The sequence below is a fragment of the Xenopus tropicalis genome, chromosome 3 (genome assembly GCF_000004195.4).
Source record: "Xenopus tropicalis strain Nigerian chromosome 3, UCB_Xtro_10.0, whole genome shotgun sequence".
Lineage (NCBI taxonomy): Eukaryota > Metazoa > Chordata > Amphibia > Anura > Pipidae > Xenopus > Xenopus tropicalis.
In genome coordinates, this window is record NC_030679.2 from 93,403,982 (window position 1) to 93,427,686 (window position 23,705).

Genomic DNA, 23,705 nt, shown 5'->3' on the forward strand with positions numbered 1-23,705 from the left:
CCCTGGTCCCTGCCACTGTCGCAGGATCTTCTCTCCCAGGGACCCATATTCCATCCCAATCCGGGAGTACTACGTTTGACGGCATGGCTACTGAGTCCATAGTCCTTCGCCGTAAGGGATTCTCCACAGGAGTTATACGCACCTTGATTGCAGCACGGAAACCGGCTTCCGCACAGAACTACCATAGGGTCTGGAAGCGCTACAAGGAGTGGTGCGATCAGGCACACCTCCCTTGGGATCAGTTCTCCCTGATATACTTACTTGAATTCCTCCAAGCCGGTCTCAATAAGGGCCTTTCGCTTGCCTCACTTAAGTCCCAAATCTCCGCACTCTCTGTGCTTTTTCAGACAAAGATAGCAGAACTCGGAGACGTGCGTACCTTTCTCCAAGGGGTGGCACACCTCGTACCTCCATACAGGGCGCCGATCCCAACCTGGGATCTCAGTGCCCTGTCTTGCCAACATCCTTACCTGATCTTCCACAATGACAGGGCGGTTCTCCGTACCGTTCCGTCCTTTCTTCCCAAGGTGGTTACCGATTTCCACCTGAATCAGGAGATTACGCTCCCGACGTTCTGCCCACACCCTAAGAACCCTAAGGAGAAGGCCCTTCACTCCTTAGATCCAGTCAGAGCACTAAAAATCTACCTGGCACGCACAAAAGAGCTACGCACAACGCACTCACTCTTCGTTCTTCCAACAGGACCACACAAAGGCTCCCCTGCACCCAAGGTCACAATATCCAGATGGATAAAAGAGGCCATTCGTAGGGCATACATAGCCAGAGGAAGAACATCTCCACTACAAGTGCGTGCACATTCTACCAGAGCGGTCAGCACTTCCTGGGCCTTCAGGAACCGTGCCTCCGCAGAACATCTATGCAAGGCCGCTACTTGGTCATCCATTCACTCGTTCACCAAATTTTACAAATTTGAGGTCTTTGCGACAGAGAGCGCACAGTTTGGAAGGAGGGTTCTGCAGACTGTAATTGATCATATCTAAGCCTCGCTTCCTCCCTCCCTAATTCTAAAGGGGACAGCTTTGGTATGTCCCCATGGTCCCTGTGTCCCACAGACAAAACATGAATGAATTTTTTTTAAACAGTGCTGCAAAAGTTTCTCCTCTAGTCTGTTAATCAGCTGGCTTACAGTGGATATAAAAAGTCTACACACCCCTGGTAAAATGTCAGGTTCCTGTGCTGTACAAAAATGAGACAAAGATAAATCATTTCAGAACTTTTTCCACCTTTAATGTGACCTATAAACTGTACCACTCAATTGAAAAACAAACTGAAATCTTTTAGGCGGAGGGAAGAAAACCAAAAAAACTAAAATAATGTGGTTGCATAAGTGTGCACACCCTTAAACTAATACTTTGTTGAAGCACCTTTTGATTTTATTACAGCACTCAGTCTTTTTGGGTATGAGTCTATCAGCATGGCACATTTTGACTTTGCAAGATTTGCCCACTCTTCTTTGCAGAAACACTCCAAATCTGTCAGATTGCGAGGGCATCTCCTGTGCACAGCCCTCATCAGACCACCCCACAGATTTTAAATCGGATTCAGGTCTGGGCTCTGGCTTGGCCATTCCAAAACTTTAATCATCTTCCGGTGAAGCCATTCCTTTGTTGATTTGGATGTATGCTTTGGGTCGTTATCATGCTGAAAGATGAAGTTTCTCCTCATGTTCAGATTTCTAGCAGAAGCCTGAAGGTTTTGTGCCAATATTGACTGGTATTTGGAACTGTTCATAATTCCCTCTATCTTAACTAAGGCCCCAGTTCCAGCTGAAGAAAAACAGCCCCAAAGCATGATGCTGCCACCACCATGCTTCACTGTGGGTATGGTGTTCTTTTGGTGATGTGCAGTATTGTTTTTGTGCCAAACATATTTTTTGGAATTATGGCCAAAAAGTTCAACCTTGGTTTCATCAGACCATAACACTTTTTCCCACATGCTTTTGGGAGACTTCAGATGTGTTTTTGCAAAATGTAGCCTGGCTTGGATGTTTTTCTTCATAAAAAAAGGCTTTCGTGTTGCCACTCTACCCCATAGCCCAGACATATGAAGAATACGGGAGATTGTTGTCACATGTGTCACACGTGTATCTCCCAGTACCCAGGGGATAGAGATGTGATAAAGTGCTCAGTAATAACTTTATACACATAATTTCATACTTCTGACTGTTTAGAGGGCTGGTTGCCGTTTCTGAAGCTTGTATAGTTAATGCTGTTGTAAAAATAATTTTAGCTGAGAATTCTTTGCTGAAAACTTGCATTCTCCATCAAGTGGCAGAATGGAGAATCTAAAACTTATATATTATTGGTGGAATTAAAGAAAAAAGCTGAAAAAAAACTGAAAATAAAAGTAATAGTGTCCGATATAACCTTTTTCAAAAAGGTATATATAACAGTCAGTGGTTTTTGCTAAGTTTTCTAAAGTACTTCGCATAACCTAATTCATTTTTATTTTCACGATCCAGCTTTTGAGCAAAACAACTGCTGAAAAAGTAGAATCTGTAAGAAATGATCATGGGGGCACAGTGAAGAAGCCACAGCTTAACAATAAGCAGCAGAGGCCCAACCAGAATGGCTGCCAAATTAGACGACACTCTGGGACTGGTGTCACACCTCCAGTTAAGGTATGTAAAGATGAAATACTGTACCAAGATTTTAAATCAAAAAGTATATAAAACTCACATACTGCTTTTATAAACTTGTCAAACTTGTATTATAATATTTTTGCGTTTTCCTCTTTGTTAGCATACCTTTTAGATTTTTTTAAATCTGTCATTACTATTTCTTTGTAAAGCAAATATTTTTTTAATAGCTTACTAAAAGATAATATGCTGTGTTTTTCTTACTGTTACAGAAGAAACCTAAAATTCTTATCCCTAAAGATCAATCACTGGCAGATGCCAACAAACATGGAGCAGGAGCAGAATCGCAGTTTTTTGACAAGGTGGGTTATCTTTCTTTGCCATTGACTGATATCTTGTAAAGGCAATCAACTTGGTCACGGTCCAAATTCTTTATGCTGATTTAATCAGCATATCTCAATGTATTTACCTGGACACACATGCACAGTTCCAATATCAGACAGGCTGTATGAATCTGCTGTAACTCACTGCAACGTAAGCAAAACGGTAACCGTAACCTTGTAAATACCAATAAGCCTATTGGACAAGATAGATAAGGATAATATATTGTGTAGTCTGTGCTTAGGCTAATTGCATTACTAAGTGGCATCTGCCTGTAACTGTGCAAAGTGAGTGGACTTCACCCCAAAAACACTGAGGTTTTGGGGTGACTTTAACCAGCTTTTTTTCCCAACAGAGAAGAAATAGTGTGTACCTAAAGCCTTATGCTATCTTTCTTAAAATGCTTTCAGAACAAAGGGGAAGAAATATTAGGGGATTACAACTGGCAATCTGTATTTAGGCTAAAGGCATACAGGGCATTTTGACTGCTACTGTAATTTGGAATAAAACAGCAGAATTTAATTTTGCAAATATGTCTGTCACATCATGATGTTTATAGGTGGGCCTCATTTAAAAAAACGTTTCCAGCAGACGATGTGCTGTCAGCGCAGTTCCAATATTTGTCATTATGAGGCATTTTAACTGCTTCTGTTTACAGACTTTTTATAATACCCCATGTATCATAGACTTTAGTGCAGTGGTTGACTTTTCAGTCCACAGTTCAGACCCCACTAGGTGACCCAACCCTTTGCCATGGTCCTTCTTAAGGTCCATCCTTTGATCAGGCCCCCCCTTAGCTCAAGAAATGAGTACAGATCTAAGAGAAGTGTATCAATAATTCAGGATGGCATGCATATTCATCCCAAATGTCATCCTAATTGACCTTCAAGTTGAGCTTTCAGGTGTATTTGTGTTATAAAGGAACAGTTAAATAATGAACCTTCATGAAATAAACACTTGCATGCACTAAACTGACAATTTATTTGCACAACACAAATCTTTTTAAAATATTAAAAGTATTTGACACACAATCAGAAACAGACCTTTTTTTTTGTCCACTTTGTTAATTACTTCTGAATGCTCATGTAAAGGGAAATTTATTCTCACTTTTTTTTCTTTAGGTTCGGAAGGCTCTGCGGAGTGGGGAGGCATACGATAACTTCTTGAGATGTCTGGTGATCTTTAATCAAGAAGTAATTTCCCGGTCAGAGCTAGTTCAACTGGTGTCCCCATTCCTAGCGTAAGTTATAGATTGGTATTTATCATGAAGTAAACTTAAGCTACAACCCACAACATGTCTGTGTTTAATGGGCATTGTTTGCACATCTTAATTTTCATGTTTTTATTGGCAGTCATGCTCCAGCATCATAAATCATGTCTGTTTCATTGCATTGATAAGATGATTAAAACATGCTAACTATACAAAGAACATATGATCACACTGATTTTCAGTTGTTTAATCCAGATAATTTAGGATTTGTGGTAAAATAAGTTTAAAATAGTAAGTAATTTCTTGTTTGCTGCAGTAGAAATCTCTTCCATTACAGCTACATTGTGGGGTGGTTCTTTTAAATATTTAGTTAAACTTTTGTTATTTCTTCTCTTCTTTTATGCATTGTTGACACTTTTTTTCCCTCTTCCCCAATAGTAAGTTCCCAGAGCTGTTCACATGGTTTAAAAATTTCTTGGGTTACAAAGAGTCCTCACATTTGGAGAGTTTCCCTAAAGAGAGAGCTACTGAGGGTATTGCCATGGAGATTGACTACGCCTCATGTAAGCGTTTGGGGTCAAGCTACCGAGCCTTGCCCAAAAGCTTCCAGCAGCCAAAATGCACTGGCAGGACACCACTCTGTAAAGAGGTAAGATCCTTAGGGATAGGCAGTGTTTATGAATTAACTATAATTAAGACTGTGTATTCTTTGCATCAGATGTAAGGGTTTTGCCACATGGAGACGCACGTCTAGAATCCACCCCTGCTTTTCAAAAATATTATTAATGTGCCTGCACCTTGTGCTATTTTGTCAGCCTGGGTGCAGGCATGTGAAGCGGAATTCAGTGCGAAACTGCATACTACAGCAGTTTTGAGCCATATTCCATTACATTTTCCTGCATCCAGGCTGTTGCAGTGGCTTCGGGTGCATGCACATCAGTAAGATTTTTCAGGTGCAGGCACATGGAGGGAATTCGGTGCAAAACTGTTTGAATATGCAGTTTTGTGCCTTATTCCACTCCAGGTGCAGGTACATCAATAAGATTTTTTGAGCGTAGGGGTGAATAAACACAGGCCGAGAATCTGCCCTGTGTGGCAGAGCCCTATGACTTTCATACACAACCAGGGAATGTTAGAGAAGATCATTTAGGCTGTTTTCTTAGTTCTAAGATAATTTTTACTTCTTACAAAGAAAATGTGACTATAAACATACAAAAAAAAATATGCTCACCAAAAAAGTGTATCAAAGTTAATCAACCATGCACTACATGTTTTGAGCTTTTTCCCACAAATGACAGTGTTCTAAACTCTGTTGCTAAATCATTAAGACCGCTTCTCATCTTTGTATCTGGGGGGGTGGGGATTGTTAGATTTCTTGAAGTTCCCCCAAACAACAGTGATGTTGCAAAGTAAAAGACTAAATTAAATCCTGCCCATTTGTATGTAAACCTAATTTCTTCTTCATTAATAGGTGTTGCTAAATGCATTTATCTTGAAACACCTTTTTTTTTTTTTTTTTTTTGATAGTACTAGGAATAAAAACTTTTGCTTGTTATATTTGATATCATTAAGAGATGCTGCTGAGAATTGTAGAAATGTAGCAGATTATAATAGTCTGCACCTGACATACTGAGCTGCTTACTGAGCTGCTAGTCTAAAAGAGAGAGGAACATTGAAATACAAACATTTTAGAAAACAAAAAAAAAACTAAAAATGTTTTTTTATTTTTGGTGTAGTATCTGAAACAAACCAAATTGATAAATTGTTTGGAAGGTGAACAAAACCAATGTAGGTCTTTCTTTCTAAAATTTAAAATAATTATGAAATTAAAGCTATTACCCAATTTGCAAAACTTATATAGCTTAATAATAACTACCTTTTTTTCTGTGCATAGGTTTTAAATGACACTTGGGTGTCTTTTCCTTCCTGGTCAGAAGACTCTACTTTTGTGAGCTCTAAAAAGACACAGTATGAGGAACACATTTACCGATGTGAAGATGAGAGATTTGAGGTAAGAGTGTTTGTTGAATTATCATGTTATTTCTTTATTACCTTGACATGTTTAAGATTTTATACTATCATTTATTCTTTTTTCTTTCATCTTACATTTCTAAAAAGGTGCTATATGTAATCAGTGCAGAGTCATGGAGAATCTGTGTTTTTTTTTTTTTTTTTTTTACCAAATCATTTTACTCTTGTTAATAGCTATTTCTTTTAGCAGTGATATCTGAAACCCACATGTATTTCTGTAACATGTTAAGTCTTGACATCATCATAAATTGTAATATGTGTTACCTGTGAGATAAGCCTTTCATTTTACTGCTGCGAAGCCAGCTTCTACAATGTTTGTGGGAGTAGAATAGTTTTTAATGCATGTCAATAGAAATTTGAGTGGAAAGGGATACATTTAAAGGGATATTAAGAGATCTATAGTAACTAACATAGTAACAATTTTCAAAAGAAATAAACACACAAACCACTAATTTTAACCATGGTTAGAGATCCAAACGTTCCCTTTTGATACATGAAAGAATTTTTGAATCCTTTATTTCCAGTAGACAGTTGGTACTGTCTGTAATTAAAATTATTGATCTGGTATTCTCCATTAGTTCAGTGCAGAAATCGTTACTTCTACTTTTGGCTTAAAAAAGTTATGTATTTGAATGCACACAAAAAAAAAACACAATTATATGTAATTTTACCACACAACATTTACTGGTACCTATCATTGCCTTCCAGTTAAAAGCAAAATATAATTCTCTGTTACCTTTGTCAGTTGGATGTGGTTTTGGAAACCAACCTGGCTACCATTCGTGTTCTGGAGACTATCCAGAAGAAACTTTCACGGCTTTCTGCAGAGGACCAGGCCAAATTCAGGCTGGACAATACACTTGGAGGAACATCTGAGGTCATCCACCGCAAGGCTCTGCAGAGGATATATGCAGACAAAGCTGCCGATATAATAGATGGTCTAAAGAAAAACCCTGCTGTCGCTGTACCCATTGTTCTAAAGAGGTAAGTGCCTTGCAAATGTGATTTCAAAAGGTCAATAAAATGCTAAACAGAGTTGGATCATATAAGGGCAATAAAATGCTAAGCTGCCTTTGGGGACTTTGGTAAGGACAAGCAGGGGAGCCTGAACTGCTTTGAAATGTCAGGATTTGTCGGGAAATGTCAGGATTTGGGTGGATCAGAGGCAGTGTTAGGTTGAGATTTACCAATATTCAAGTTTCATTTTCTTTTCGCGGTTCAAAAAAAAAAAAATTCAAATTATGTTTTAAAAACCCGAACGTCTGGTATTAAATTTAAAGTTTGGCATCTGAGTTTCTATAGAAGTCAGTGTGAGCCATATTTCAAAACTTGAATTTTTCTATTTTAATATGCAAGTTTATTCGATTTAAAAAACAAACTCAAATGTTGATAAATAAGCCTATGGTTGTCCAGAAGACCAGTTACAATGAGATTTAGAGGTGAAATATATATAATATAATATAATATAAATAAGCCAAAAAGTGAAAATACATTATTTAATTATTTCTGAGTTTTGCATGTAAAATTATGAAATTTCTCTGTTAAATTTTAGCTTTCATTATCTACCCTGTCTTTAAGGTTGAAAATGAAGGAGGAGGAGTGGCGGGAAGCACAACGTGGGTTTAATAAGATCTGGCGGGAACAAAACGAAAAGTACTATCTTAAATCTCTAGATCATCAGGGCATCAATTACAAACAGATTGATACAAAGGTGTTGCGTTCCAAGAGTCTCCTTAATGAGATTGAGAGCATATATGACGAGGTAAGCATCTAAATGCTGATTAGTTGGTCTTGGCAACATCACTGGTATTGTTGGCTTACACACTATAATAAATATGCCCCATAGTGTACTGTTTATACCAGTAACATTTATACACATTTCATAAAAGAGGGAGACTTGCATAATAATCTTGTATGTATGTGGCTCCGTTTATTTCAACATAGCTCTTTAAAATCTGATTAATGAAGTTCTGGAATGTATGGATAAACATTGTATCATTGGACACTTCATCAAAGGATGAAGTGTCCATATGATGAGGTTCCAGTGATGCAAAAGGTGTTTGGAGGAAGGTGCTCTGAGGCAATGGAAAGTACTGCTGTCCTTTTGGTATGGTTGATTTTTTTTTTTTTTTTTATAATAGCTTTGTTAATGTTTACTGTGTGACACTGCCTGCTATTTGTATTATTATTAACATTTATTTATAAAGTGCCAGCATATTCCGCCGCGCTGTACAATACGTTTTATATTGTCTATTTGAGGTGCAGTATTCATTCGGTGTAGGGCTACCATATAATTTCTTTAAAATTAGTTTAATATAGAATCCAAAAGCAGCATGAATGGTTTCTGGATAGCCTGCCTTTTTGGCAGAAACTATTAAACCAGAAAAGGAACATATGAGATCTGGTCTGCTTGTTTGGAGATGTAGCTAAAATTTAGTAATTACTAATTCTCCATTTTCCACATCTTCTGTACATGTGTATTATATACAGGGGTTTACTCAAAACACACAAAGATCCTCTAATGTTTAATTTGGTTTGCTATAATTATATCGTTCAAATTTATTTTCTTTATTGTATGTTTGACAACTTGAAATGTTCTAAAAATGTAAAATTACGTCTTAAAAAGAAACAACAAGATGGAAGTTATATATATATAGTAAACTTTGCATAGGCTATCACTAACAACACAACAAGAAAGTAGTTTGCACTGAGCTGTGTGATACATTACATTATTGACATTCTGTCACTACATTTCATGGATTTTTTTTGTTTTTCACAATAGCAGCTGTTTGTAGCTTTTTAATTTTTTAGCAGTCAGTTCAGCTCTTTTAACCATTCTGTAATCGTATTCTGTTGAGCAAATTAACAGTTGGTTCTTCGCTATAATTCTTCTTCAGCGGCAGGAACAAGCTTCAGAAGACAATTCTGGGATCTCTTCTGGCCCACACCTCACACTCACTTATGATGACAAACAGATACTGGAAGATGCAGCCTCACTTATCATCCACCATGTAAAACGACAGACTGGCATACAAAAGGAGGACAAATATAAGATAAAACAGATTGTCTATCACTTCATCCCAGATTTACTTTTTTCCCAGCGGGGAGAGCTCTCTGATGTAGAGGAAGAAGAAGAGGAAGAAACAGCTGAGACTGAAGATGGGGTTACAAAAAAACATAATGGAGTGGGGGTTGGTGGGGGTAGTAGTCCTCCAAAGGCTAAGCTGATGTTTGGAAATACAGCAGCACAGAAGTGGCGCGGTGTGGAGGATGCATACAACCTTTTTTATGTGAACAATAACTGGTACATATTCCTTCGCCTACATCAGATACTATGCTCCCGACTTCTTCGCATCTACAACCAGGCAGAAAAACAAGTGGAGGAAGAGATGAGAGAAAGGGAATGGGAAAGAGAGGTACTGGGTCTGAAGAGGGACAAAAATGACAGCCCAGCTATCCAACTGCGATTAAAAGAACCAAGTAAGTAAACAGAAATGTTACTATAAAGTAGAATATTTTTATATAATTTAAAACATGCATTTTTTTCTCCTGAGCATCTGGAATTATGATTAGCTATGCAAAGTATCTACCAGTAATAGCCTCCTGACTACTTTCCCTCTCTCTGTTGTTTTCTCTTTTACCATCCGCCTCCAACTTCTTTTATGTTGATTTATTCTTTAAACTGTCATCAACAATACTGTACAAACAGGGCGTGTATCCCCTTAAAAATGTTATCTATACTTGAGCTGTGGGACTGACACAGCCTGCTCTTCAAGTGGAGGACACAGTACTGTCGCAGACAGTGGCATGACCACACTGTACTTTTGCCTGGAGCCACTGCAAACCACAACGCCACACTGTGAGCATCCATAGAAGAAACTGTGCATTCAGATACACTCGCAAATGTTTCTTTCAGTTGAGATATGGACTAGCATAACATTTCCTTTATGTGGATCAGTGGCCAAGTCACACTGTACATAACCTTAAGGGGACCTGTCTATAACTTATGGTTCCTTGGTGCTCTCCAGTGGGGAAGAGAAATATATAATCTGTATCCAGAGATTTAAAAAAACCTGTTTACAAAAGATACATTGGGTTTTGTGGTTAAGCACACTTTTTCTATCCTCCCTTAGTGGACATAGAGGCTGAGGATTATTACCCAGCATTCCTAGACATGGTTCGGAACTTGCTTGATGGGAACATGGACTCCAATCAGTATGAAGATTCTCTGCGAGAGATGTTTACTATCCATGCCTTTATTGCCTTTACTATGGATAAGTTGATTCAGAGCATTGTTAGACAGGTGAGTTTGATATATCCTGACTAGTTTATCATTGAACAATTGCATGGTGTTATTATAACAATTTAGCATCTCTTGGAAGAACCTATAGGTATTCACTAAAGTGGTTTGAACTGTTATTCCTTTAAGATGTGATTAATGGGTCTCATGCCCCAGACAGATCACAGGTAGTTTGACCACATGTGTGAAAATACACTTTCATGGGTTCTTTCTCCACAATGCAGCGTTTTGTGATGAACTCTTCACTCGTGTTGCTAGTACTATGGGTTTGTTGGCTCTTATGGCTTTGCCACCCAGCTGTGGCTTTAGCCAGGATTCCCACTGTGCTCCAGAGCATTTTCACATTGCTGGTCTAACTACTTTTTCCAGATCCAGCCTGAAGAATCATGGTTAATAACTGATTTCATATTTACTGCCCAGTTATGAATCTAGAGAAGTAACCTTCTAAAGCACTCATCTTGCATCATAAATTAGTTCAATACTTATTTGTATATGCGCTTACACACTTAGGTATCTTTTTTAGAGGTAAGTACATTTTAGTACATACATAACATTGTATTGTCCTGGGCATTGTAGCTGGCTGGCTGGCAATGTATAACTACATCATATTATGTTCTCGAATAGATCTTACATCTGTTTTTCACATGCAGTTCAAGTAAACTAGACTAATGTCCAAATAGGCCATCAATTAACAAAGTAAGCATTTACTTTTGGAAAACTTATTAAAAACAATGTTGAAAAAAGTAAGCATTTAGATAAGAAAAGTGTGGAAGAGGTCTATTATTTTGGCCTTCTGCAAAACCATATAGATAATAGCTTGCCCTTTATGTTCATGTGTGTCTTACCCCACATCACTTTGTGTTACTGCTATCATCCAGTTAGTTGCTAATTCCTAAGTGAGTTGTGCCAGAAATATTAAGCAGCTGTAGTGGTGAAGGAAGGCAAAATCTCTTTTGAACTGGAACAAGACTCTAAGGGGCTGATTTACTTACCCACGAACGGGTCGAATGGAGTCCGATTGCGTTTTTTTCATAATGATTGGTATTTTGCGATTTTTTCGGATTCTTTACGAATTTTTCGTTACCAATACGATTTTTGCGTAAAAACGCGAGTTTTCCTATCCATTACGAAAGTTGCGTAAAAAGTTGCGCATTTTTCGTAGCGTTAAAACTTACGCGAAAAATGCGCAACTTTTCACGTAAGTTTTAACGCTACGAAAAATGCGCAACTTTTTACGCAACTTTCGTAATGGATACAAAAAACTCGCGTTTTTACGCAAAAATCGTATTGGTAACGAAAAATTCGTAAAGAATCCGAAAAAATCGCAAAACATACGAAAAAGTCGCAAAATGTTCGTTTTCAAGTCGGAACTTTTCCAATTCAGGTCGGATTCGTGGGTTAGTAAATCAGCCCCTAAGGCTAGTGCCACACTGGGCAGATTCTTGGCCTGCGAACAAACGCAGCTTGTTTTTTATTCAGTGGTATGAGGACATATATCAGAAACACTGTGTACTTCAGTACCTCTTCAAATTAGTTATTAATGGTTTCAGTGGAATCTTTAAATAAAATCTCTGCATTACTTTAGACACCAATGGTTGTCAGTGCTGGTGTTAAGACCTTTTATTCTGGAGGACATGAATCAGTAGTCTATTTTAAGTTATTTAGTTCAGTTTCAGAGGAAATATGAAAAGATGAATATTTTTAACACAACATATATCAGAAGAAAGCAAAATACATAATTAGCAAAATAAGTTCATCAGTGGGCACATTTTTTCACAAAGATTCTATCAGGGAGCTTCCCACAGTGACTAGGTAAAATTTGTGATGCTCCAAATTAGAGGTGTACCAAATATACTTGAGTATAAGCTGATCCGAATATATGCCGAGGTACCTAATTTTACCTAAGAAACCTGGAAAAACTTATTGACTCGAGTATAAGCCTAGGGTGGGAAATACAGCAGCTACTGCTAAATTTCAATAATCAAAATAGGAGGGTCTCGTTGCAGGTGCTAGTCTGGAGGGACCCGTTGCACCCAACTCGAGTATAAGCCAAGGGTTACTTTTTCAGCACGTTTTGGGTGCTGAAAAACTTAATACTCAAGTATATACAGTATGTTGTTGTGACAGAGTAGTGTTCCCTCTTGCTGATGACACTAAATAATGATTTAAATGTAAATGACTTTAAAGGGAGAAGATGTACCCCTTTTCAGCATTAAAGGAACAGTAACACCAAAAAATGAAAGTGTTTTAAAGTAATTACAATATAATGTTCTGTTCCCCTGCACTGGTAAAACTGGTGTGTTTGCTACAGAAACCCTACTATAGTTTATATAAATACCCTGTAGTGTAGCCATGGGGGCAGCCATTCAAGCTGGAAAAAAGGAGAAAAGGTGCAGGTTACATAGCAGATAACAAATAAGCTCTGTAGAATATAAAGGGATTTATCTGTTATCTCTAAGTAACCTGTGCCTTTTCGCCTTTTAATAGCTGCCCACATGGCTATACAGCAGCTTAGTTTGTATAAACTGTGGTAGTCTCTTTGAGAAAAACACCAGTTGTTCCAGTGCAGGGCAACAGTACATTATATTGTAATTACTTTTATACATTTTCTTTTTTTGGTGTTACTGTTCCTTTAATGCAGGGATCCCTATCCCTTTTGACCCATAAGCCACATTTAAATGTAAAAAGAGTTGGGAGCAACATAAGCATTTAAAAAGTTCCTGGGGTGCAAAATAAGGGCTGTGATTGACTATTTGGTAGCCCCTATGTTGACTGGCAGCCTATAGAAGGTTTTGTTTGGCAATACACCTGGTTTTTATACAACCAAAACTTGACACCAGGCCCAGAATTCTAAAACAAGCACCTCCTTTAAGGCCACTTGGAGCAACATCGAAAGGGTCGATGAGCACATGTTGCTCATGAGCCACTGGTTGGGGATCACTGGTTTAATATATAGTGCTTTTGCTGAACATATGTTTTGCCTATTGTTAAATAAGAAATATCTGTTTTTTGTTATGTCTAGCACTAAAAAGGAATATGAAGCCAGTTTCTCTTTAGTACTTCCTGTCATTGCTTGTTCCAAAGAACCCTAAAGAAGCTTGTAAAACAAATTGCCCATTCACTGAGAAGCCCCTGATAATGAGCTGAGGCTACTGCTTAGATCAGGGAGATGTTTGTTTGTTTGTTTAGAGGTAGATAAACACTTTTTCCAACTAACATTCAGAATATAATTTCAAAACAAGTCAATGTGCTTATTTTAGAAAATTTGTTTTAAGGCGTTAACTGTCCCTTGGTTGAATTCAGGTTAGCTCAATTTAAGTATTCGCTGAATGCAAATCCTACACACAAAAAAAAGTGCTAGAATTTGGTGCATCCCTACTTGTTAAATAGTATGCAAAGAAGCAGAAAGTTCCAGTAAGGCTCTCTGGTTGGACAGTGCATTCACAAACATTTTTAGGAAATAAAGCAGGTAGATTGAAGTGCTGCTGCAAAGAGAATATTCACTTCAGTAGCACCAACAGTATAAAAAATACTATTTGTTTAACCTTGCCACTCTGCTGCCCTCTCCAGTGCAAAAACTTTAATAAGACATCCTGACTATCCATTTCATTATTTCTCAGTCTTTTTAATTTTTCTATTATAAATAAGTATAGCCCTCAAAGCACCAGTACCTATTTTGGTAGGGCTTACTATTCTTTACTACAGAAGCATGGCTGCTTTTTGTCTAGATTAGTTGACATGGGGTGTATAGCATGTCTGCTGATGAATATACTGGTGACTTCACACACATTATCTCCCTTTCAGAAACCAGGAATGCTCAGGATGTATAGAAGTGAAAGTTATTGTGTTAAAGAAACTTTTAAATAATTTTTTTGGCTTCTGAGTTACATTAATGGTTTTTCTGTCCCCACATCCCAACGATAACAATAGTTCTTTCTGGTACTGGGTCCCTATTTTTACATTGGGGCAGTGTTTAAAAAAAAAAAAATATTCAGGTTGTTTTGTAAAGAGAAGCATACCTATGGTGAGACCTTTGTCCTTTCAAGTAATTTTTTTTTCTTTCTTACCCTTTCTTTTCCACTTTTAGCTCCAGCACATAGTCAGTGATGAAATCTGTGTGCAGGTGACTGAACTGTACCTTTCTGAGAGCAGTAGCAATGCCACTGGTGGGCTGTTAACCACTCAGGCCTCACGCAACCTGAATGAAGCAAACTACCAACGCAAAGCTGAGCAGCTAATGTCAGATGAGAATTGCTTTAAGGTAAGGCTTTCTATAAATCTGGTGTCTCTTGATCAGTTAACCTTTTATGCTTCTTTTATTTGTTACTGTAACATTCTACTTAAATGAAGCAGGAGCCTCTCCTGCCTACCCCTAGTCAGCACTCGCTTGCAATTGCCCCCGCCGCAAGATTTTAGATGTTTGTAAACCTATTGGCAACCACTTAGAATTATCAGGTTTTTTTTGTTTTCAATTGAATTTGTAAAACAGTCAAGCAAGGCATTGCATATTTATTGTGAAAAACCTACATCCTTTTGTTTGATATCATCTTAATGATCTAACCTCTTATTCCTGCAGCTGATGTTCTCCCAGAGTCGCGGACAGGTCCAGTTAACAATTGAACTACTGGACACTGAGGAAGAAAACTCTGATGACCCAGCGGAGACCGAGGTAAGCCCAGCTCTCGCCTGAGGGGCTCTCGGTTACCGCCACTTCAGGCAGGACTCCCCGCCCTCCAAGACCTAATGGGAAAGGGGTCGGCGGGGGGTAATGTGTGAGAACAGTCCTAGAGAATCCGTCTACTGAGATCAAATCACAATCCACCCTGGTTGCACACAACCCGCTGTGTGCATCTGATTTTTATTTACCTGTACAAAGTAATGTTACCTACCTGTGGTTTGTTAAAAACAGAAACCAGAAAAGGCAAAAACTTTAAAAAAAAGAAAAAGAAAAAAAATTCTGAAACAAAATCCAAATGTAATATAATAAATAAATAATTGTTTTAACGATCCTGGGTGACTCAGTGATTTGTTCTGTTCTCTCTTTCTCTAACACTTTTATATCATCTCTTTACCCCTCACTTTCTTGTTCTTTCTCTCTTTTCATTTTTCCTCTAGCCTCATTACTTTAATTCATACTAAACTGAACAGTTTGTTAGCTCTGTGGCAGAGATGCAATCATAGTTTGTTTACTGGTTTACATATCTAACATTAGAGACAAAACCATGTGAAATCAAGTGTTGAGGATTAATAATATATAATAATAAATACTGTTTAAAGGTGAATGTAGGTGAAGTACTGTAGCCTAACATTACTTTTTTCCCTTATGTTCTCGTTTACAGATTATCTCCCCCCCCGCCCCCCTTTGGTTAAGAGTTTAGTAGTAGTAGTATGATAGATCTGACCAAAGTATTGCTATATAATTACAAGCTTTCCTTCACAATAAACTATATTTATACAAATTCTTCAGGTCTTAACAGAAATGTAGCTGTTACTTCTTGTATGCTGTTTTGTAATGCAGAATAACACTTACAGACTTTAGGATACATTTTTACATATCAGTTGTTGTGAAAGGCCCTGAAAATATAAACCATTTGTTTGTACAGCTAATTTATGCTTTGTTGGAATTAACCAAAAAGTTCAACATTTCAGACTAGCTAAACTAAATGTAATTAGAGTATTTTTATTTACTGGTTCTAAACTGGCCCTTTACAGTAGTAGTAAAACATTGTGGCATACATTTTAAAAGCATTTCTTAAGAGTTCTCTTATATATGAATAATCAAGTGGTCTGTATCTCTATAGCAGTCATAGGGCAATTAAAGCCTGAGCACATCATCAAATGATTACCTGGTACAGCAATCCTGTTATAGCCCTCAATAAACCTGTGCACGTACCTTCCTTTTCTGCACCTACACATGGCCTCTGTCCTGAATCGTACATCTGACTATGCAGGAATGAACATCATGTCATCCGCTATGGAGCCAGGATCTCCTGGGCCTGGTGAACCAGCAGCATGGAAGGTGTATGCTGGGGTTTATTGAGCAGTATATTGTTGCAGAGGGCTGATCTGACATTGAAATCAGCATAAATTGTGCCAATGTAACCTGATGATGTGATAGGGCTTTAGTTGTTAATGTTGGATACACTGAACACATACATTTATGAGCTCCTGGGGTGCTATTTCAGTTATCCATGTAACTTTGCTTAGTAAGTTATAAGCTGAAAATTGTGAGTGATAAGATAAGTTGTGTACCTGATGAAAAATTAACTCCAATATTACATTAAAAATGTTGGTAAGAACTAACGTTAGTTAACAAAGTATGCAACATAGTGTTGAGTTGTATACTTATAAAAGTATTTACATGTTACCCTAAAGGCCATCATTTAGTTGGTTTTTAAACAAAAGACTAACTTTTATATAGCTATTCCTGTTTTGGGATGCACAGATCATGTTTCTTTCATAGTACAATTTTTAGAATGTGGTTGTTTTTGCATTTTTTGCTTTAACTCACATTCTAACAAACAACTGTGTGTGTTCATGAGGACTGTCCCAGCATTGATTCTATCACAGTTTGGGCCCTTCTCATCTCAGTGAGTCAAGGTAAGAAAAGACACAAAAATCCCTTGAGGCCAATTGACTTGTAAGGTTGAATTACCGTGGGTTATTTTAGAGAAGTCTGCAAGTTGTTTTAAGTACAATCAGCCATACATTGTCATGTAGCTAGTCAGAATAAAGGAGAACTAATGAATGATTACAAAATAACGTACAAATAAACCTTTGTATGAAATAATGTGCAGAACATTGCTGGGTTGCTTTTTACTTAAACCTACAATGATCTATCCCTTCCCCAAGGGGATGCGTGAGCCAGGCTGTGTTGATGTCATTAGCACTGGCACTAACTAACTGTAAAATGGGCCACATCCCAATGCTTCTGGTGTGTGACTTTCCATGTTGCTGCGGTTTAGAAATGGGTACTGAAACTCTGTAGCAAATAGTATTATAGTAAATACACTTAGTCCCGTTTCAGAAGTGAAAAAGTTTGTTTTAGATGGAGACTGCTTCACATTAAAGATTCTCTAGTGAGAGCCCGGATGCCAGTGCAACATCATTAAGCTAACTGTAAACACTGGGCTACTTTGGCTTGCTAATACCACACTTAAATAAAATGTCAAAAGACATGAATCTGTTTGGGTGTTTGTGCTAGAAACAGTTTATTGAAGACATCATCTAGTGAATATCACGTTGCATCAGATGGGACGCTGGCCCTGGAGATGTTAAGAGGGAATAGTTACAGCACTTCAGAGTTTTTCTAAGGATGTAATTCTGATGTTGGTGGACTACAACTATGACAACATGTCCTTTGATTCGTAGGTCAGGCATACTAATGTAAAGTTTAGTTAAGCAGCAGTATATTCCCTTTAGCATTACATTTCCTTATGCTAATTAGTAGATGAGAATGTTTTTTGCACTGAATGGTTAGGTGAGTTTTAAAATGTTTACAGGGTAACCCTTTTGAAATAAAAAATAACAAAAGTGGTATAAAGGTGATACCTTTATTGGGTAACTAAGATAACCATAGCAAGCTTTCAGAACATTCTAGTTCCTTTTTCAAAATGCATACAGAATTGTTTAGTGTTACTCAAACAAGTACAGCACACTTGTGAACTGATTTAACCCAATGTATTGCTCTCTTGATTATGAGAATTAATACATGGTCTATAGTAAACAGCTCTGTACAACCATTTGCATGTTTCTCCTTGGCATGGGCCCTGGGTTAAACAAATGGAATTCATTTGGATTACCACTATATATGGTAGTTTTGAAGAAGCAGCAAAACCGTTTCACCTGTGTGAAGGATTCCTGTAGAAATGTACTCTAGGCAATTCCTTCAAATGACCGGGCCCAAAATACTTCAGTTTTATTAATGTTTAAAAGGGAAAATTTTGAAGGCAGCTTCCCATATTGATCCATGCACATCTGATTAGTATCTACTGGTTACTTAATTTGGGCAAACATTAGACTTATTACATTACCCCATAAAGGTGAAGACACACGGAGCTACTTAGTAGCAGCTACTTGTCACAGCACCTAAATGCCAGAAAATACCCTGCCATAGGCAATACTGAGAATTGCCTTTGCTAAAACCCATGTAGAGGCAATTTTCAGTAAATGGTCAGCATTGTCTATTTAAGTAGCTGTGACAAGTAGCTGCTACTAGTAGCTCCATGTGTCTTCACTCTAAGACTGCCACAGGCTTTCAGTTTAACAGCTCTCTTTACAGGTCAGAGAGTCGGTGACCCCAATTGTATAGGCACTTCTGTATATTCACTGAACCATAACTTTGCAGACTCTTAGGGGCTGATTTACTTACCCACGAACGGGTCGAATGGAGTCCGATTGCGTTTTTTTCGTAATGATCGGTACTTTGCGATTTTTTCGTATGTTTTGCGATTTTTTCGGATTCTTTGCGAATTTTTCGGATCCAATACGATTTTTGCGTAAAAACGCGAGTTTTCCTATCCATTACGAAAGTTGCGTAAAAAGTTGCGCATTTTGCGTAGCGTTAAAACTTACGCGAAAAGTTGCGCATTTTTCGGAGCGTTAAGTTTTAACGCTACGAAAAATGCGCAACTTTTCGCGTAAGTTTTAACGCTACGAAAAATGCGCAACTTTTTACGCAACTTTCGTAATGGATACGAAAAACTCGCGTTTTTACGCAAAAATCGTATTGGTAACGAAAAATTCGTACAGAATCCGAAAAAATCGCAAAACATACGAAAAAGTCGCAAAATGTTCGTTTTCAAGTCGGAACTTTTCCAATTCGGGTCGGATTCGTGGGTTAGTAAATCAGCCCCTTAGTTTAGCCAAAAACATAGTTTCTTAGAAACTGCAAAAAATAGAAAATGAATATATTCACATATTTATTCATGTAGCACCACAGATGTATGCAGTGTTTTGCAAGGCGTAAAAACGAATTTCTTATTACTAAATATAGTTATTAGCAATTGGCTTTTTAAAAGAAATACCTTTATCGGATGTTAAAACCCGTTATCCAGAAAGCTCTGAATTACGGGAAGCCCATCTCCCATAGACTTAATTTTAATCAAATAATATAAATTTTTTTGAATTGTTTTCTCTAATAATAAAACAGAAACTTGAAACTTAATCTCAAGATATAATTAATCCTTATTGGAGGCAAAACAATCCTATTGTGTTTATTTAATGTTTAAATGATTAAATTATGAAAAGACGCATTATCCACAAATTCCCAGGTTCCGAGCCTTCTGGATAACAGGTCCCATACCTGTCTCTAATTGGGTGTTTTTAAGACCAATTTGAAGGTGGCATAATTCTACTAGTGCAAAATAAATGCCTGATCTTTGTTTAACCGTTTTACCATTGGGGGTTGACCAGCCATGTGTTCATCAAACATATTTATATGTAAAGGAAAACTTGGCTGTACAGAGAAAAAATTGTTTGCATTCGGTGTATTGTTCCATTAACTGCTTTTATTAGATTCCTTCTATTAGTGGTTTCCATTCATATTAATTAATATATAAACAAACTCTTATTGGAATAATATATGCCCATGGATGGTGGTGTTTATGAAGAAACACTAATCATAGATGTGCTGTGATTTGTTTGAAAGTGGATTGTTAAATAGGATAACACTTTTTACTACTTACTGACAGCTGCATTTATAAAACATTTTGAAGCTGCCAGTATTGGTTGGCTGAACATCCCTCAGATTTAATTCTTGCACTTCAGTAGATAAGAGAAATATGTCAGCTTCTACTAATTTTTTAGTAATTGTAAAGGAAATTAAGTGGAAAAGAAACCCACCTTATATATAATAGATTTTATATTCAGTGGGAGAACTACTGAGAGGGCTTGGGATGCAACCACACCAGGGCCTGTACCACAGTGGGGCCTGCTGGGGATACTCTGGTGTAATGTAATCAAGAAAGGTATGGGATGCAGGGCCCTGTGCAAATCTTGCACTCAGGCCTGTGAGGCTTTAGTTACACTACTTGGCAAAAGCTAATATAAGCAGTAATGTATTGCATAACTGGAAAGCTTGCTATAGCTTGCAGCTGATGTGTATTCTTTAGTTATATCTATAGAACACAACCTATATCCCTGCCAATATCCTTGAAACTATTGTTTTGAGAGTATTTTTATGGACACATTAAAAAATTAACATTCTCGTTTTATCGTTTTGTCATTTGGAAGTAATTCTTTTTTTCTTTTTGCTTGTGACAAGTGATAATTTGGAATAATAATAAGGAATACAATTTTTAGTGCTATCCAGGTGTTTTTCCATTCATGTCAATGAAGGGTAGTATATGCACCCTTCCTTGCAAGAGGAGTGGAGTGGTTTGGTTTGGCTAAGCAATGCATGTTAGTAATAAGGATAGAAGAACTCAAGTGAAAGGAAAAGTAATTGGCAAAATGCCATGATTAAGCTTGGCATATATATAGAGAGATATTGGACTGAGACCAGGGCTCTGTCAAATATTGACCAAGAAAGCTGGAAATTTCTGTTAGCAAGGACCCAAGGAAGTAAATGTAGTCTTTATTAATAGGCATGCCAAATGATTGGCTCATGCTGTGTTGGACTACCTCTTGCTGACCTCACAAAATGACGTTCTGTATATGGCTAGCTTTAGACATGCAAAATTGTTGCTGCTTCTACAGAAAGTAACATAAGATGAATTATTCACATTATTTATTGTACACCTACCAGTTTAATTGTGTAGTATACTTTATTTCCCATCTCCTGTAAAATTATGTACTTTTCTCAGGTTCATTTTTGAAAGTGAATGCACTCCTTCTCCTATTAGGTCTGTAGGCCACTCATTATTATTATTAACATTTATTTATAAAGCGCCAACTTATTCCGCAGCGCTGTACAATAAGTCATATGATTGTGTTTTTATAGAGGATATAAAGTATGTTCCGCTTCCCAAACGAGCAAATCTTACTCCAATTTGGCTACCTGGGTGATGGGAAAAATCCTTCTGTTCTGTTTGTTTGGCTCCTGTTCAAATGATCATATTAGGTGCGGCCTATTCAGGCCCTTCGAAAGAGGGCTAATGTATGGCACAATTTTTTTTTATTCAGCCTGATTGATATCCCAACCAGGTAATAGTCGAAAAGGTTGTTGGACCGATGGGAAACTAAGCTGGTGAGTAAGCAGACAGTAATTCTTGGCTAACTTTAAAGTGAAGTAGACACTATTTAGCTGAGAAAACATTATCAGCTTTTCTAGGTGTCCAGTTTTTGGCCCCAGAAAAGTACTTTCTTTGTAATAGAACTGCATAGACAGAATGGGATTTACATAAGGGCCTCATAAGACTACAGTTTGAAATGATTATATCTATTTGTAGAAATGAGTAATTATATATAAATCTTGATAAAGAAATTAACCTAACCAATATCTGTGTACCCTGGATGCATCGTCAGCCAGCATATGTTGCAATGGCAGATGAGCAAGTGAAGAAGAGCCACAGATGATTGGGCTGTCCTTTCAAATAAAGAAGACCAAACATTGTCTCTCATACGTACTTGCTCTGTTGGATAGTTTGTTAGATATCACACATGATTGACCACTTAGTCTGTTCTGTTACACAGAAAGAGACTTTAGTAAAGTTAAAGAGGTTGTTCACCTTTATCATTAACTTTTAGTATGATGTAGAGCCGTGATCCCCAACCTTTTATACCCATGAACCACATTTAAATGGAAAAAGTGTTGGGGAACAACACAAGCATGAAAATGGTTCCTGGGGGTGCCAGTAAGAGCTATAAGTAGCTACTTAATAGGACCTATGTGGACTGGTAGCCTACAGAATACTCTGGCATTATACCTGGTTTTTATGCAACCAAAACTTGCCTCCTTACCAGAAATTCAAAAATAAGCACTTGCTTTGAGGCCACTGGGAGCAACATCCAAGAGGTTGGGGAGCAACTGATGTAGAGGGTGATATTCTGAGACAATTTGTAGTCAGTCTTCACTGTTTATTTTCTGTGTTTTTTTTTTTTAATTAGCTTATTGTTCAGCAGCTCTCTTTGCTGCATTTATACTATTATACTAGGAAATATTAATCTAAGGGCTGTAAAACCCCCCCCCCCCCCCCCCCCCCAAAAAAAAAAAAAACGGTCACTGAGCTCATTCCCTCTAACTAAGGGCCCAATACAGAGCCATGTAGTGACACTGCTACTCTGCCTTTAAATGCTTAATGTTTTTTCAAAGCCTCCACAGCTGTCGTCACTAAGCTGAAGCATGCGTCTAGTGGTAAACAGGAGAGGTGCATTGCACACTTGGTATAGGCCTATCCTGTCTGCGACTAGTTCTGGTCATGATTTAAAGTCCTTCTGAACTCTGTTTCACGTTTCTTTGTCCTGTGTTCATTTTAAGTGTTATCCATTGTTTTTGATCTGTATTTTTTCATGAGTTTCCATACAAATATTAACCACAGAATAAGCCATTTTGCTGTTTTCTGAACCTTTATACTGTAAAAGTAAGTGCAAATTCTACCTATAAATAGGGTCTGTTTCCCTTCACTACAAGTCATTCCGACGAATATAATTTTAAAAAATATTTTAGAGGAATATAGTATCACTATAACATTTTTGTTCTGCATGGAAACACAGTAGGAGTAAAGAGGTATTGTTTGCTAAATTTAATTTCATCTCCTAAAAGTCTTCAATGACATAAATATAATCCGTAAATAACAAAATGACTTCATGCCACACTTCGAGTACAATTAGCTGAACAACAACAACAATGGAATATGTCAAACTGATGGTCTAAAACACAGAAATTATGGAAAGCCGACCACAATCAATCCAGCATTTTGCTGCTGCCATAAAATCATGATCGTGATAAAACACCAATCATGATAACCTAAACTTAAACTATGTCAGTCCAAAGGTGGTTATACACTGGTCAATCCTGCAAGGTATCCATCCTGCAGACAAAATGGACTTGACTACCCATACAAAGAGATGGCATGCTGCTGTTCTTTACAGTTGGATCTGACCGTAAGTAAAGAAACACTGAATCCAATACATTTGCACACAAGGTGTATCTCTGGACGAAATTTGGACAATTGAACAGCAATATGACAAGATCATCTATTGAAATGACACCTGATCTGACATACATGCGAAACAGTTGGCAG

General features: G+C 37.5%; 1 protein-coding gene across 4 annotated transcripts in view; it reads left to right on the forward strand.

Moving 5' to 3' along the window:
* The window catches only part of sin3a (SIN3 transcription regulator family member A), a 53,233-nt gene that overhangs the window by 23,741 nt on the left and 5,787 nt on the right, over positions 1–23,705 (forward strand). For 3 of the 4 annotated variants that reach the window (XM_012966901.3, XM_012966900.3, XM_002937477.5), the window contains exons 8-18: positions 2,483–2,641; positions 2,872–2,961; positions 4,102–4,220; positions 4,629–4,839; positions 6,085–6,201; positions 6,967–7,205; positions 7,800–7,983; positions 9,119–9,701; positions 10,355–10,524; positions 14,609–14,782; positions 15,098–15,190. In XM_012966901.3, coding sequence (XP_012822355.1) covers positions 2,483–2,641; positions 2,872–2,961; positions 4,102–4,220; positions 4,629–4,839; positions 6,085–6,201; positions 6,967–7,205; positions 7,800–7,983; positions 9,119–9,701; positions 10,355–10,524; positions 14,609–14,782; positions 15,098–15,190 — 2,139 coding nt within the window. Of the gene's footprint in view, positions 1–2,482; positions 2,642–2,871; positions 2,962–4,101; positions 4,221–4,628; positions 4,840–6,084; positions 6,202–6,966; positions 7,206–7,799; positions 7,984–9,118; positions 9,702–10,354; positions 10,525–14,608; positions 14,783–15,097; positions 15,531–23,705 lie in introns of those variants that run through there. The other variant, XM_018092398.2, reaches the window with a different exon arrangement.